Source organism: Oncorhynchus keta, chromosome 1, assembly GCF_023373465.1.
Source record: "Oncorhynchus keta strain PuntledgeMale-10-30-2019 chromosome 1, Oket_V2, whole genome shotgun sequence".
Lineage (NCBI taxonomy): Eukaryota > Metazoa > Chordata > Actinopteri > Salmoniformes > Salmonidae > Oncorhynchus > Oncorhynchus keta.
In genome coordinates this window covers 29320864-29338008 of record NC_068421.1, presented here as the reverse complement: position 1 = coordinate 29338008, position 17145 = coordinate 29320864, and the positions used below count along the sequence as shown (strand labels likewise).

The 17145-nt window shown below is 39.4% G+C and overlaps 1 protein-coding gene across 1 annotated transcript; it reads right to left on the bottom strand.

Annotated features, from left to right (window-relative positions):
* Nucleotides 1–5491: 5491 nt before the first annotated feature.
* On the bottom strand, nt 5492–15468 carry LOC118365710 (14-3-3 protein gamma-2-like). The gene is made up of 2 exons (XM_035748105.2): nt 15202–15468; nt 5492–9625 (listed from the first exon to the last, which is right to left on the bottom strand). Exons 1-2 carry the CDS (start codon nt 15286–15288, stop codon nt 8966–8968), a joined length of 747 nt encoding a protein of 248 aa, XP_035603998.1. The 5' UTR covers nt 15289–15468; the 3' UTR covers nt 5492–8965.
* Between the last annotated feature and the right edge of the window lie 1677 nt (nt 15469–17145).

Sequence of the window (17145 nt, the reverse complement as noted above, 5' to 3'; positions counted from 1 at the left end):
ATGCTATCAAGTCCTAAACACACAAATTAAACAATCACTTTCAGACCAGCCAATGTGCCAGAGAGCTCATCTCTCGGCTATACTCCTTGGTAGACTGTTTTCACAGTCCTTCTGTTCATGATTCTTAATAACAAAACGTTTCATGGAATTGTTTTTGAAACTCAATGCAAATAATTGCTTATTACACAGACAGTCTTCTCAAAGTATTTGTTTTCATTTACAAGGTCTTGACAAATATCCACTGCTGTATACTGTCTCTGTTGGGTCTGCTCTCTGTCTCTCCCTCAGACCAACTATAGACCAAAACAGGAAATGCACAGTTATACGTTTCAATCAAAAAGGTCATGATTTACATGATCAAAAAGTGCAACAACAGGAAATAAAATGACTATTTGCAATGCTCAAGCCAAGCCTTTGTTGCTACTAGTGCGTTTTACAGTGTAATCCTTTGGGCGTGTTTGTTGTTGCTTTTGTACCATGAGGTCTGTGCAGTAGGTACTGTGTATTATTTACGTTCCTGCTGTTACCTCTAACGTCCATCGTCCTGCTACTTGTCAATTTTTCAGTGTTTGGTACAATACATGTTTTGTATGTATGGTTTTTGAAAGCCCATAAAACCCATAAAACTACTGGACAGACAAAGCTAGAAGATATGCTACATTTCTTAGTCATGTACAGTACTACAGCCTATAGTTAAGGGTCAATCTTTGTTGGAAAAGGTATCCCAGAGCAGCTGCAGGAGGGAGACAAGCCTTTTAATATAGCAGCCCAATACACATACAATATACTACAGCCAGGTGCACTCTAAAGCATATACTGTAGACGGAACTCAATGTGGGCACCGACAGTCATACACATACTGTACACACTGAAGATACACTTCAAACCCCAATGTGTCTGTCATAACAACAGGAAAGCACGAGGAGAGAAGAAATGAACACGGTTACGTGCCAAGACTTCACCAGGAAAATTACATGACTACAAAGCAGAACATTTGGATAGTTATCAAACTGTAAATCTAAATTAACATCTCTTGGGTGATGATTGCAATGATACGTCCTAAATGGCACACTATTCCTTATATGGTGGACAACTTTTGACCAGAGCCCTTTAGGTCTTGGTCAAAAGAAGCACACTACAGTATAGAAGGAATAGGGTGCCATTTGGAATGCCGATATGGACAATAATAACTTCTGCCACATGAGAGTACTCTCCTCTGATACAAACATTTTCAGTCTCCTGGCTGCAGCCTTCTCCCAGGTGTGGACTCTGAGAAGGTGACCTCCTCTCTCTCTGCAGAGGGTGTGCTCAGCGCCGAGGCCCCACTGCCCTTGCCAGCCATACAGGAAGAAGGCCGCTCTATGGCCATCAGCAATAAGTAAACTCCCCAGTAGACGCTGAGTAGACTGGGTACATCAATGTGACAGCCCACCACAGAGACGAGACTACTGTGTCGTCAGTCCATCAGAAACCAACATACTATTGTATAACAAGCAAAAATCTCAGCCAAATTTAGCACAGCACCTCCCTCTACGTTATGATAGTAATTTACACTGTAAATAAATACTTTGTAGCTCAGCAGGCTAGATTCAGATTCCAAAGTGGACATAGCAGGCAAATTATGTAATAACATTACTGTAAGAATAGAATACAATATCATAGTTTATTCTGTCAAAGACTATTAACACGTAGTGCACGGTTCAGATGGTGCCCATGAGGTTTCCTCTCTATATACTGTACACAGCTTTTGTCAGGAATGAATGAAAACACAAAACATGTATTGTCTTGAATGAAGTTTATACAGTTGAAGTCGGAAGTTTACATACACCTTAGCCAAATACATTTATACTCCGTATTTCACAATTCCTGCCATTTAATCCTAGTAAAATTCCCTGTCTTAGATCAGTTAGGATCACCACATTTTTTTTAAAGAATGTGAAATGTCCGAATAATAGTAGAGAGAATGATTTATTTCAGCTTTTGTTTCCTTCATCACATTCCCAGTGGGTCAGAGGTTTACATACACTCAATTGGTATTTGCTAGCATTGCATTTAAATTGTTTAACTTGGGTCAAACTCCTGACGCAAACTGAGTCAGGTTTGTAGGCCTCCTTGCTCGCACACACTTATTCAGTTCTGCCCATGAATTTTCGATAGGGTTGAGGTCAGGGCTTTGTGATGGCCACTCCAATACCTTGACTTTGTTGTCCTTAAGCCATTTTGCCACAACTTTGGAAGTATGCTTGGGGTCATTGTCCATTTGGAAGACCCCATTTGCGATCAAGCTTTAACTTCCTGACGGATGTCTTGTGGGTATATTGAAGCAACATCTCATCTTTTTCCTTCCCTGTGATGCCATCTATTTTGTGAAGTGCACCAGTCCCTCCTGCAACAAAGCACCCCCACAACATGATGCTGCCACCCTCCCCCTTTTTCCTTCAGACTTAACGATGGTCATTATGGCCAAACAGTTAATTTATCCAAAAAGTATGATCTTCGTCCCCATGTGCAATTGCAAACTGGAGTTTGGCTTTTTATGACAGTTTTTGGAGCAGTGGCTTCTCCTTGCTGAGCGGCCTTTCAGATTATGTCTATATAGGACTCGTTTTACTATGGATATAGATACTTTTGTACCTGTTTCCTCCAGCATCTTCACAAGTCCTTTGCTGTTGTTTTGGGATTGATTTGCACCTTTCACACCAAAGTACATTCATCTCTAGGAGACAGAACGCGTCTCCTTCCTGAGCGGTATGACGGCTATGTGGTCTCATGGTGTTTATACTTGCGTACTATTGTTTGTACAGATGAACGTGGTACCTTCAGGCGTTTGGAAATTGCTCTCAAGGATGAACCAGACTTGTGGAGGTCTACAATTGTTTTCTGAGGTCTTGGCTGATTTCTTTTGATTTTTCAATGATGTCATGCAATGAGCCACTGTGTTTGATTTAGTCCTTGAAATACATCCACAGGTACACCTCCCATTGACTCAAATTATGTCAATTAGCCAATCAGAAGCTTCTAAAGGCATCATTTTCAAAGTTGTTTAAAGCCACAGTCAACTTAATGTATGTAAACTTCTGACACACTGGAATTGCGGTACAGTGAATTATAAGTGAAATAATCTGTAAACAATTGTTGGAAAAATTACTTGTCATGCACAAGGTAGATGTCCTAACTGACTTGCCAAAACTATAGTTTGTTAACAAGAAATTTGTGGAGTGAAATTTGTGGACTCCAACCTAAATGTGTGTAAACTTCCGACTTCAACTGTATGTAGCTTGGTTATTACTGTAGCTTTGGTATTTCTTCTGGCAATGAATCATACATTATCTTCCTTAATTATCTGTCAACACCTTAAGCAGGGCTGCCTTTTGAAACTAAACTCTAAACTAGATGGTCAAGAAGTTCATTGTTGGACCTCCCGAGAAGCACAGCGGTCTAAAGCACTACATTGCAGTGCCAGAGCCATCACTACAGACCCTGGTTCGATCAAAGGCTGTGTCGCATCCGGCCGTGACTGGGAGACCCATGAGGCGGCACACAATTGGCCCAGGGCCGTCCGGGTTAGGGGAGGGTTTCGCCGGCCTGGATGTGCAGCTGGATTCCAGGTTAAGCGTGCAGTGTGTCAAGAAGCAGTGCGCCTTGGTGGGGTCGTGTTTCAGAGGAAGCATGGCATGTTATCGGTTATTTAATCATTTGTAAATGCAATATAAACCCCTTATCAACCCTTGAAAGTGTTACCATGTAAATAGAGCTCATAGAATAGGTATTGGTTTGACATGATTTATCAGTGATTTGTACATAGAGAGAACTTATCTGGTTCATTTGATTATACTTTAGTATTGTAATTGACTATGCTGTCTAGTCTGTTGCCTCAATCCAGGAAATCATCAGATAATCAACAGATAAATCATTTTGCAACAATGTGTTTCCTTGACTATTTTGATAGTTTCATGGATACTTTCACGGATACTTTCACAATCTCTTGGCCACTGTATGAATGCTGGTTTTGTCATCCTTGGTGCAGATAATGTAGTGCACTACAACGCCGCTTGGGGAACAGGTTGGTGCTGCTGAATTCTAATGTTTCCTCTGCTGCTTGAGCTTTCATCTTTTTTTGCAGGATGCTATAGGTGTCTGAACAGTGCAGCAAGGAACTGGGGCTAATAACGGGAGGCTTATTATAGCCCTAGCAACAGGAACGGGATTGGTGGCTGCGCAGGGTGAGCCTATCAGTTATTGGCTGGCAAGGGAGACAGTTCCAAGCAGAGAAATTAATCTCATGAAAGCTTCAGTACAGCAGGCTGCAGTAAGACTGCAGTATAGCGTTGGGGGATCGAACAACTTGCCACTTCAGTTTATCAGTCAGTTTGGGGTGCTGTTTCCGTATTGGAATAAACAGATGTGCATGAATAATTGCTGTGTGTGTGTGAGAGAGAAACTACTGTCAGGGAATGGCAAATAGTATTGGTCTATAGCATCCACATGACAGAGATTTATTGTCATGTAAATTAAATGTAGGTGTTGAGTAAAGAATACTATATTTCACCCATAGGAAGAGAGTACAGTATACGTGGTCTCTATTGTTATAGCCTAGAAGTATGCTTTGATCCATATTGTGATGTTGTAGATGATGATGAGCAAAGCACCTTATCTCTCTCTCACACACACACACATACACATGCACACATACACAGTTTCTACCGACACCTACAAACATGTTTGAACTTTAATCTCTGACCCAGCATCTTTGACCCAGAACATGAACAGCACATGAGTGTTTCAAATAAGAGCACAGTGTCCCAAATGAGTTTCTCTGTCACACTGTCTATGGTGCACTAAACTCCTTTTTAAAATGTATATGGTGCACTACACTCTCTAAATGTCTATGAGTAAAATACTGGAGGGGACAGGGAACATTGTAGCACCAAGTAAAATACTGGAGAGGACAGGGAACATTGTAGCACTGAGTAAAATACTGGAGAGGACAGGAAACATTGTAGCACTGAGTAAAATACTGGAGAGGACAGGAAATATTGTAGCACTGAGTAAAATACTGTAGAGGACAGGGAATATTGTAGCGCTGAGAAAAATACTGGAAAGGACAGGGAATATTGTAGCACTGAGTAAAATACTGGAGAGGACAGGGAATATTGTAGCACTGAGTAAAATACTGGAGAGGACAGGCAATATTGTAGCACTGAGTAAAATACTGGAAAGGACAGGAAATATTGTAGCACTGAGTAAAATACTGGAAAGGACAGGGAATAGTGTAGCACTGGATTCATAGGATGAAGTATGGTGAATGAGCTCGTATGACACGAATAAATAAATAAAATCTATATACTGAAAACTACTAACTTGAATGAGCAACAGATAGCAACGAAGTTTCTTAATAACATCCTCCATTTTAATGGTAGTCGATTTGTTGACAAGATTATGTGCCTACAGTCTACATTTTTTTTCTGTTGTATAGCCATGGTCCCAGGCCTTTACTTGATTCAATGGAAGTTTAATTTAATTTCAGAGAAAAGAGAGCATACATGTTACAGTGGTGTTCTGCCTGAACTTACAGACACAAGGATCTGAGTGAACAAATTGAAAAAATAAATAAATAAAACACAAACAAAACATGTACTTAATGAATGAACCATCCCTTCTGATGTGCCCAAAAATCTACACCAAGCAAATGATAGTTTAAAGTTTCTTTCAGAGGAAAAGCAATCTGAATTGTTAACTCTCGCCATCGACGTTGACATACAGAGGGAAAAGTAACATACAGGGTTCCAAAGTGGCCTTGTATACCAGAAGGGACTATGTAAATGAATGAAGTACCAGGTTTAATTACATGTGTTAACTGTACTTACTAAATGACATGTGTTAACCGTTCTTAGATTAGCATGGCAAAAAAGGAAGGTATAACACCGTCTCTCTGTTGATGGCACTAGATGAATGGCATAAAGTAACACCCTAGGTTTATGAATATAAATATCTAAATCGGCAAACCCAAACACCTTGAGGTGTGTCCAGGGCAGATAATGGCCAGATAATGTCGGAGACCAAAAAAGAAAAATCAATAAATTGCTGAGTTTTGGCCAATTATGATCAAGATTATAAATCTAATAAAATCTAGAACATAGCAGCAAAATGGAACATCCTCAGAAATATCTATTCTGATACATGGTTAGTTCAGAGGATGAGAGATGTACAATGAGTTAAAGAATAAATGGCGTCCCAAATGGCACCCTATTGCCTATAGTGCACTACTTTTGGCCAAGACCCCATTGGCCTCTGGTCAAAAGTAGTGCACTATATAGGGAAGAGGGTGGCATTTGGGACACTGTTAAAGTCCTAGATCATTTAGATCTGTTCTTTTGTCCTCGTGGGAATCATTCAGTTGGAACATTCAGCCCTCGGTGGTAAGTAATGTTAACAGTGTATGACAAATGACTCTCCCTGTTTGCTTCAACCTGAAGTCCTAATAGCCAGCTATTATTTGACTAGCTTTTGCATTATATTGCATGAGCATAAATGTGCATTCACTGTACTGGAGTCATGCAAGTTTGTGTGGATCTAAAAGCATAAGTGGGTTTTTACTGTGTTGTTATAATTCTCTTTTTCCATATATGGTTATGGAGGATGCCTATGGAGTATGCTGAATCAACTATTTCAAGAATAGCATACTAGCAGCACACAAGAGGTTACAACAAAACAAACGTTGACTTAGTGACATCACAACAATACATCAGACTGCCATGGAAATGGTGCATTTAGAATTGTCATATAGTTTTTTAAAATTAGCATTATAGTTCTCGTTTCTTGTGCAACTGCTACATAAGGACTCACATTCAAGATATTCGTCACTCAAACAGCTAAAAGGTATAAAAACAAACCAAAAAAATGTATACTGCCAGAAATATATTGTGGTCCATGTTGTGAATTCATAACAGAAACAGATTCTGAAAACTTCACCATTGTTCAAACTGGTTAATAACATGACTAAATAAGTAATCAAATAGTTCAAAGAACAAAGTATTTGTTTTACAATGCCATTATTATAATTTAATGTGACAAAGCCATTATTATAATTTAACATGACAAACACCAGTTGGTAAGTTTAAGCAAATCACTGGTGTGTTTTTCCCCCTTCCATTAACAAATTAAATACATATTGCATGACACTATAGCAATGCTCATAACATGTCCATTTTTACAATCAACATTTTCATATAGCAAATAAAAACAAAATATGAATAAGTTATAAATAAGAAATAATCAGACAAAGCCTATGTTTTCTCAATCATATGAATACTTAACACCCACAGTATAAGTTAATAAAGTCAAGCTACTGTATGTTTAAATACTTCACCAGCATGCACAATACTGAATAATCGATATTATTGTAGTAATCATCTTACACTGAAGAAACAGTGTAGTAGGCAAGTGCATTTAATAAAACAAACACAGAAGTAAACCACAAACTCCGCAGCTGCTTTAACATAATGACTCAGTTTTAAACTGTCTCTGCCTTTACATAAACTCTATTGGCGTTGAAGCCATGGTTCCAGTATCATATTTAGAGCTGTCAGAGGACAGTCACATTGGATTTAATGCCAAATATACCTAAAACTAGAAGTCATGTGAAAGAGTAAATTGATAACAGTATATTATCCTTTACAATAAACATCCAAAATTTTAACAAAACATCTGCACTTGACTTTTTCTAGTTGATTTGGTCAGATGAATACTATTAGCATTCTCTTGGCTGTCCTGCACTCCCTTCAAGAGTGAGTGATACATCTTAAAGGGCAACTCCGCAACTTTTCAAACCTCATATTCATTATCTCCAGCACTAAACCAATGTCTACATATGTGAAAACGGCACATTTGTATGTTTTGTTGACTTAAAAAATTAAATAAATATAGAATTAAAATGTTCTACCCGATGACATCAAAAGTGTCAACATTTTAAAAACAGTGATTTTGAATGAAAAAGGAAACACTGCTCTTGATGGTATCACTGATCTTTAATAAGCTTACGTGTCGGCCTCACGGCCGTCGTCAGAGCTTTTGGGAGGTTTTTTAAACTAGCACCTTTATGTAGACCTGGCCCCACCCACATCCGTTCCACACATCGAAAGGGGTTGGAGGCGAAGGAAAAACAAATAAGTGCTACCAAATACGCATTTCATAAATATTAGAATGAAGTGTGTTATTAAGACGTATTAAACACGTCTGTAAAACCACAATGAGGACAGACCTACCGAGCAAGTTTTCATTGATTATTAGGTACAAGAAAAAATAGAGCAATCTTAAATATGGGCATAATTCATGTTCAAATTCAAACAAAAAAAGTGATTTTCAAACACAGATTTACGGTGATGTGGGGAGCAAGAACCCATCTCTGGCTAGAAATTCTGTGATGTCACAGAACCATTTTTTAGGACCTTTCTTCTTATCTTTTTAACCACAGATCATAGAAACGCGATGTTTTCACATAAGTAGACACTGGTTTGGTGCTGAGATAATGAATATGAGGTTGAAAAGTGGCTGAGTTGCTAGTACTGGAACCATTGCAAACTATTTGCAAACTTCCCCCCCTTCCTCAAGTGTCTGCATCTCTATCATGCATAAACCTAACTAAGCAGCTTCCCTTGGTACGACACCAGTCCCTATGCCAGTGTGAGACTGCCAAACCAATCCAACAACAACCACTTCAGGATTGACTGACATTTCAGTGGTTTTGGCAAATGTCAAAGATAAAATCAAGAAGACGGAGGCCCATTCAACCATATATATATCTATATATATTAGCCTAAGATGTAACCTCCCCTCACCTTTCTTTTGATTCTTTTCTTTTAACACATGGAAAAATAAAGAAGTGCTGCTGCGGTACGATCATCAGCAAAAGCGCCTGCCAAAGCACACCGGCCCTTCATTATATATTTTTTCTAAGTGTGGTTTATTAATCTTTGTTGCCCTCCCCTCCCTCATCATCCTGCTGGTCACTTGTCCACAGTGTTAAGTTGTCTCGGAGCAGCTGCATGATGAGAGTTGAGTCTTTGTAGGAGTCCTCGTTCAGGGTGTCCAGCTCAGCAATAGCGTCATCGAAGGCGGTCTTGGCCAGATGACAGGCCTGCTCAGGGGTATTCTGGATCTCGTAGTAAAACACAGAGTAGTTGAGAGCCAAGCCGAGGCGGATGGGGTGGGTGGGCTGCATGTGCTCTTTGCTGATCTCATGGGCCTCGTTGTAAGCCTTCTCTGATGACTCAATGACGGTGGCCCTCTTCTCACCCGTGGCCACCTCAGCCAGGTAGCGGTAGTAGTCGCCTTTCATCTTCAGGTAAAACACCTTGCTCTCGTGCTGCGTCTCGTTGCAGTTCTTGATCAGGTAGTTATCCAGCAGGTTGAGCACGTCCTGACACACAGTCTCTAGCTCCTTCTCAATCTTCTCTCTGTAGGCCCGAACCATCTCAATCTTTTTCTCATTTCCATCTGAAGAGGTCTTCTGCTCGATGCTAGAGATCACCCTCCAAGAGGAACGACGGGCCCCGACCACATTCTTATAGGCCACAGACAGGAGGTTCCTCTCCTCATTAGATAGCGCCTCATTCAGCTCTGTTACCTGGGGAGGGGACAGAGCAGTGGTCATAAATGCACTGTGTAAGACAGCCAATAACCCCCTAGTTTATGCATTCATGAATGTAAACAGTTATTTTTCAACAATATCACGTACAGAAGGTATGGTTTTAAATGAAATCATATCAGAACATGTCACAACCCTATATAGTATCACACCTATCATATCTACTGTACAGTATGATCTGTTAGAATTCAAACTGGATGCACATACAGCACTGCATTGGAAATGAGCAAGATTCAATTAGTTTCCATGGCAATCAGCTCACTTAGTGCACCAGTAGATCAAACTGCCACGTGGACAGCTAATGCTCGCAAGTGGAGAACCAGATTGAAGATAGTGAGAGAGTGGGGGTGGGGGTTGGGACTGGAGAGAGGGCAGAGGGTTGGAGGTAGCTATGTTCCCACAAGGAATCCAGGGGCAGCTGCAGTGTAAGTGTAGACGCTCAGTCGATCATCGCACAGGCAGTTCACGTGTCTCCCTGACCTTCTCCTCTGCTTTAAACAGACCTTTTCACCTGTCTAAAACCCTATGTAATGCTGTCACCCTGGACATGCTTTGAACCTACTACTTGACTCTATACGTACAAGGTGGGAGGTAATGTGTTAATCCTGGGAATGTCAAATAGTGTACAGTGTACAGTAAAAAGTACAACTGATCAGTAACCTTTGAACTTTTAACGTTGTATATCCTGACGGCTTGGTCTAAATGCTACACTTCGTTCTAACCTACTGACTTAAAGGCATTGCGTAGCAAATTACAATAAGTAACAATAAATATTCTCAAGACTTATTATAATGAACCCACACACAAATGTCACATATACAATATCTTACCTGGGTCATTCTAACAATTCGGTGCCTTTTGAAACTTGTAACTTGGTGGGAAAAAAAGGTTTGATTTCACCTACTTTTAACATTTTCAAAGATCACATGTTTAACATAATAAAATAAACATGTTTTAAAATCTCAAGAGGCTAAATAAAAAAGTCAAATAAAGTAACAGGGTTGACCGTAACACAGCTGACATCTTAAATCAGCCATAAATCCCCTTTTGACAGAGGGAAATGGATGTTTGTGTGCAACAGGAAGGGTCAATTGAATGAAAGGTTCAAAAAAGTAAATTAAATTGTTAAAACATTTCTAGTCAGTCTATGGGCAACACTGTTGACATGTTACGCTCAACCCACTCAGTTTACCACAAAACACCTGAAAATGGCCAAAAAGAGTAGAACCAGCTTATCTGCTTTTACACTATGATTTGACTATTAGATGTTCAATGTTTATTTTTTATAATCTATTTAACTCTGCATTATTGGAAAAGGACCCTTAAGTAAGCATTTCCCTGTTAGTCTACATATGTTGTCTATGAAGAATGTGACAAACAATATTTGTTTATTTTGATCACATTGTTTTTTAAGGAATAGGGTAGACCTTAAAATGAAGGGCAGTATGTTGTTTTTACCTTAAAAGGAATCAATAATCACATGAAATAAAGAATAATATTCAGAAATGATCTTTTCAAAACAACAAAACAACTAGGGCTTTACAATAACGATGAAATTCTGGGGTTAAGTCTTCCTGAAAATCACAGACAGTGCAGAGGGACATGTCACAATGCTGAATCTTTATTCATGTTAAAAATCTGATTCATTGAATTATTCATGTGGTCTATATTAAAGGGCATTTCATTTAATATAACTTGCTTTTAAAATGGAATATTTTCGCAACATTCATAATTAAAATCTCAAAGGGATGCAAAAGAAACACGTTATGGAACAACCCCCATATGTGTGTTGAATCACATTAAGAGCAACTGAAAAGACCGGAGACGATCAATATCACTTCCAAATAACCTTACATTGATAAAACACACGTATTTATAGCCACCTAAATCAATATCTGCAAAAAGAATTAGATTATCTAGATTAGAACTGTAGAGAGGGAAGATGCTGACAGCAAAAGGCTACAGAGGAAATGTAGCTTAATGGGTGGCCCATTCTAGCTAGGTGCTCTCTCTCATTGAGAAGCTAACGTTCCTCCTTTCTGGTGAGCTGATGTGACATTACCCTCCCAGCCTGATAGAGGAGCATAAAGAATGTGGCTGATAGGTGACATCACAGCCATCGTGTGCATGGATGACAGAATATTTCTAAACAGGCCTTTTTCCTTCCCAGCTTGAAATGCAAGAACAATTCACAGCTCAAATGCCATGGCATTACTAAGCAAATGTTAAATGACTAATTGTTAGTCCATCTGATTGTAATGGATCCGTAAGAAACCTAATGGACAGAGAGTGCAAAAGACCACAAGTGATGTTGGAAAAGCCCATCGTATGCATTTCTTGTCAGTGAATCATCATTGTACCAAAATGCTGATGTCAGTGAATATAACTGAAGAGAGGCAGCCTACCATACTGATCTGAATACCTAATTGCCAAGCTGAACAATTATTGATGGGCTGGGTAAAAATCTGTCACGACTATCCTGAACACATTATGCTACTGTAAATACATGACATAATAAAAATAAAGAAATGTCTTCAATGCTATATAGTTCAATGCTTCAACTTCAATGCTATATAGTAGCTATATATATGCTATATAGTTGCCTCTTACTGCATTGATGCATTAAGGAACCAATGCAAACATGTATGCAGGATAATATTGTACTGTACAAGGTGAGATCTGAACATAAAAGTATACTTCTCATTGATTGTTCCTGCCATGAAGAGAATCCTGGCTGCAGTGGCAGGGGATTTCCCATTGGAGAGGGGAACGAGTACACACCACTATACTGCAAAAGGCCCAGTTCTGACTGCATGCACTGACACAGCAGATTGCTTAAAGGGAAAGGAATCCTACAGGCAGACATCACTAAAATGCTATCGCTTGCAACAAGAAATCTGCAGGGGAAAGATATCTAAATTATGCAGGCGATGAGACAAAGTATTACTAGAAAGTAATAAATGGTTAAGATTTAATTTCATTACAATGAGAAAAAGTTGTTGAGTAGCGTATTAATACTAAAGCACTAGGCTACATAATGATTGGAGGAGACTGGGCATATAGGTTTAGGGCCTAATGACAATGCATTTTCACAGTGTGAGACCTGTATCAATATACCAAACAATAACCTACATTTCATTAAAATTGCTTTAAAGAACACACAGCAAAACCATATCCAGACATATAGTATGTCTAGAGGCTACTGCACACGTTGACATTGACACACAATGTGACATACAGGTGCATTGCAGAATGATAATTTAGCTCAACAACTGAACGCAAAAGGATCAATATCCAATCTGATCATTGACTCACTGCAATATGACAAAATACAGAACATTCTAGGATGAATTATGCTGCCTCCTACATTTGTTTTGTGTAAAGAGCTGGAAACTGAATACCATGTATGCAGGAATAGATCCTCATCCAGAGAACATGTAGCCTATATGAACAGATATACAGTACCAGTCAAAAGTTTGGACACACCTACTTATTTAAGGGGTTTCTGTATTTTTACTACTTTTTGGCTGCTTTTCCTTCACTCCGCAGTCCAACTCATCCCAAGCCATCTCAATTGGGTTGAGGTCAGGTGATTATGGAGGCCAGGTAATCTGACGCAGCACTCCATAACTCTCCTTCTTTCACAGCCTGGAGGTGTGTTTTGGGTCATTGTTCTGTTGAAAAGCAAATGCAAATGATAGTGGGACTAAGTGCAAACCAGATGGGATGGTGTATCGCTGCAGAATGCTGTGGTAGCCATGCTGGTTAAGTGTGCCTTGAATTCTTAATAAATCACCAGCAAAGCACCCCCACACCTCCATGCTTCACAGTTGGAACCACATGCGGAGATCATCCGTTCACCTACTCTGCGTCTCACAAAGACACGGCGGTTGGAACCAAAAATCTCAAATTTGGACTCATCAGACCAAAGGACAGATTTCCACTGGTCTAATGTCCATTGCTTGTGTTTCTTGGTTCAAGCAAGTCTCTTCTTCTTAGTGATCTCCTTTAGTAGTGGTTTCTTTGCAGCAATTGGACCATGAAGGCCTGATTCACACAGTCTCCTCTGAACAGTTGATGTTGAGATGTGTGTTACGTGAACTCTGTGAAGCATTTATTTGGGCAGAAATTTCTGAGGCTGGTAACTCTAACGAACGTATCCTCTGCAGCAGAGATAACTCTGGGTCTTCCTTTCCTGTGGCGGTCCTCATGACAGCCAGTTTCATCATACCGCTTGATGGTTTTTGCGACTGCACTTGAAGAAACTTTCAAAGCTCCTGAAATATTCCGGATTGACTGACCTTCATGTCTTAAAGTAATGATGGACTGTCGTTTCTCTTTGCTTATTTGAGTGGTTTTTGCCATAATATGGACTTGGTCTTTTAGCAAATCTTCTGTATACCACCCCTACCTTGTCACAACACAACTGATTGGTTCAAACACATTAAGAAGGAAAGAAATTCCACAAATGACCTTTTAACAAGGCACACCTTTTTATTGAAATGTATTCCAAGTGACTACTTCATGAAGCTGGTTGAGAGAATGCCAAGAGTGTACGAAGCTGTCATCAAGGCAAAGGGTGGCTACTTTGAATAATCTCAAATATATGCATTTGTTTAACACTTTTTTTGGTTACTACATGATTCCATGTAGAAAATAGTAAAAATAAAGAAAAACCCTGGAATGAGTAGGTATGTCCAAAATTTTGACTGGTACTGTATGTATGTATGTATGTATGTATGTATGTATGTATGTATGTATGTATGTATGTATGTATGTATATGAATCAATAGAGGACACATTTAATTTACAAAAATGTATTTAAAATATGACTACTATTACTAGGCTATTATTTAATTAGATCTAGATATTACAGGAAGAATCAATCAATAGTTGAGCAACCTCACGTGGCAATATCCTAAAGACCAAATTGTAAACGATCTGAATGTAATAAATCACATAGGGATATTAAATCCCACTGGGCATACACTGGTTGAATCAAAATTGTTTCTACGTAATTTCTATGAAATTATGTTAAAACCAACGTGGAATAGACGTTGAATCGACGTCTGTGCCCAGTGGCATAGAACATTTATCAAATGTTGTAATGTGAGGGACACGTTTGACAGAGAAATCAATGTTCTTTGGTGCCTCCGAATACATTTCGTGGTAATATTACTCCACTGTATTTCTTTTAAAGGCACGAGACAGGCACCGCCCAAGCACTGCCCAAGGAGCATTCGATAGCAAATATTGATTGCCTTTCTTGAATGTTTGAGCTCCAAATTTTGGCTATTTTATTCGTTATAAATAAACAGTGATCGAGCCCTATGAAACAGACGTGATATTCTGAATGGTCTAGGCTAGTATTGGTGTATCTCTATACACATTACATCCGTTAAAAATCTCCAGGAATGCAATCAAATATCTAAATAGAGAATTCATATTTATTAGAATTTCATTGAGAGAATTCAATGTTTCATTGAACACCATATCACATACCTTATTCATACAGTAGTCAATTCACATGCAATGATTTTGAAGGAGAGACTTACCGATTTCATGGCAGCTGCCATATCATCATACCTTTCAGCCTGTTCAGCCAGCCTGGCTTTCTGCACCAGCTGCTCGCGATCAACCATTTTAATATTTGGTTAGTGTGAACGTTATTCTATAGGTTTTGGGATGAAATTATATGTGTACTACTCGCAATGCTGTGAAACTCTATGTGAACCTAGGCTGCAGCTGTTCGGTGCAGTCTGTGCTAGTGCCGACGGGACACCCTTTCTCGTTCCTCACACTTTCCCCGGACTGCGTCATCACTCAGAAAGGTGGGTGTCTTGCTACTGATGAAACAGTCCTTATATGGGAATCCAGAGGTCCTGCATATGTGGGATGAGAGCGAATCAGATTTCCTGTTTCATTCCCACTAGGCAAGCAGTGGCTATGTGGGAAAATGAGTCCAATATGTATCCTTAGTGACTCTAAACCTAACCCTTACCCTAACCCATAACCCTAAGCCCAACCTTAATTTCATGTCCACACCCCAGCTCAACCTTACCTCTACCTGACACCTGTCACTGAACTAACCAATCACAAAGGGTGACCTCTCCTGGCAAGATAAGCTTAATACAAATATTTATCATATGCTAGTTCCACAACTTGATTGTGCTGCCTGTTTCCTCTGATAAAATCAAATTCTATCCTTGCAACCCAACTGGAAGTATTGCCAAACATTTTTGAAAGGTCCGATATCCTTATTCATATTCAATGGCTATTGGAAGTCCTAAATGGGACCTATTTCCCTATGTAGTGGTCCGTTTTGGACACCAAGTAGTGCACTATATCACACACAATGTCAGTGCATTAAAATCAAGTTTCTGCAGGGAGATGGAGTGATGGAGAAGAGGGACCTCCTGTTTTCTGTACATTTAGTCCAGTAGCACAAATCCAATGAGTCATTCAGAACCCCCTCTGCTGATACAGCATGGTATTACATCATGACTCAGTGCAAAGGATGGATGAATCATCACAGCCTGTGCTAACTCATTGCATTTGAGAATCACTAAGGGGTGAATCCTAACTTCCCATTGACATTAATGCATGACTAAGTGAAAAATTCAACCTAAGTGGAAGTTTAGTATTCACCCCCAAACATTATGCATTTTGACATCGTTTCAGAGCACTGTAGGTGCAGGTAGTATGTGTTTGTCAGTCACGCAAGTCTCAATATTAGCTGGAAGGCAGTCCTGCTTTCTTCTTAGAGATAGGAGCATGAAAAAGGTATGAGCATGGATCAGAAAACCAGTCAGTATCTGGTGTGACCACCATATGCCTCCTGCCTCTCCTTCGCATAGATGTTGATCAGGCAGTTGATTGTGGCCTGTGGAATGTTGTCCCACTCCTCTTCAATGGCTGTGAAAAGTTTCTGGGGAGAATGGCGAACATGCATTCTGCTGAATTAGCATAATAAAATAATCCCCATAAAAACATGTCTGTTTAAGAGAGACATATCTGTTTATTTGCATGGGCTGTGTATATGACCCCTCTAAGGTTTACCTTTCCCTTTTCTTTCCCTTCTATGGGCTAATAGCAGTAAAGCCAAATTCAATGTTTCATCAAATAATTTTTGTCTATATATTTTTTTATACTTAAAGGGATCCTAAAATTCAAAATCAAATACATACAACAAAAACATAAATGCAACATGAAACAATTTAAATGATTTCAGTGAGTTACAGTTCATATAAGGAAATTAGTCAATTGAATGGAATTCATTAGGCCCTAATCCATGGATTTCACATGACTGGGAATACAGATATGCATCTGTTGGTTACAGATACCTTAAAAAAGGTAGGAGCATGGATCAGAAAACCAGTCAGTATGTGGTGTGACCACTATTTGCCTCATGCCTCTCCTTCGCATAGAGTTGATCAGGCAGTTGATTGTGGCCTGTGGAATGTTGTCCCACTCCTCTTCAATGGCTGTGAAGATTTTCT

Coding starts and splice junctions, on each gene's coding strand:
- LOC118365710 (XM_035748105.2), bottom strand. CDS start 15,288: ATGGTTGATCGCGAGCAGCTGGTGCAGAAAGCCAGGCTGGCTGAACAG. Junction 9,626..15,201: donor TGGCAGCTGCCATGAAATCG/GTAAGTCTCTCC, acceptor TCCCCTCCCCAG/GTAACAGAGCTGAATGAGGC.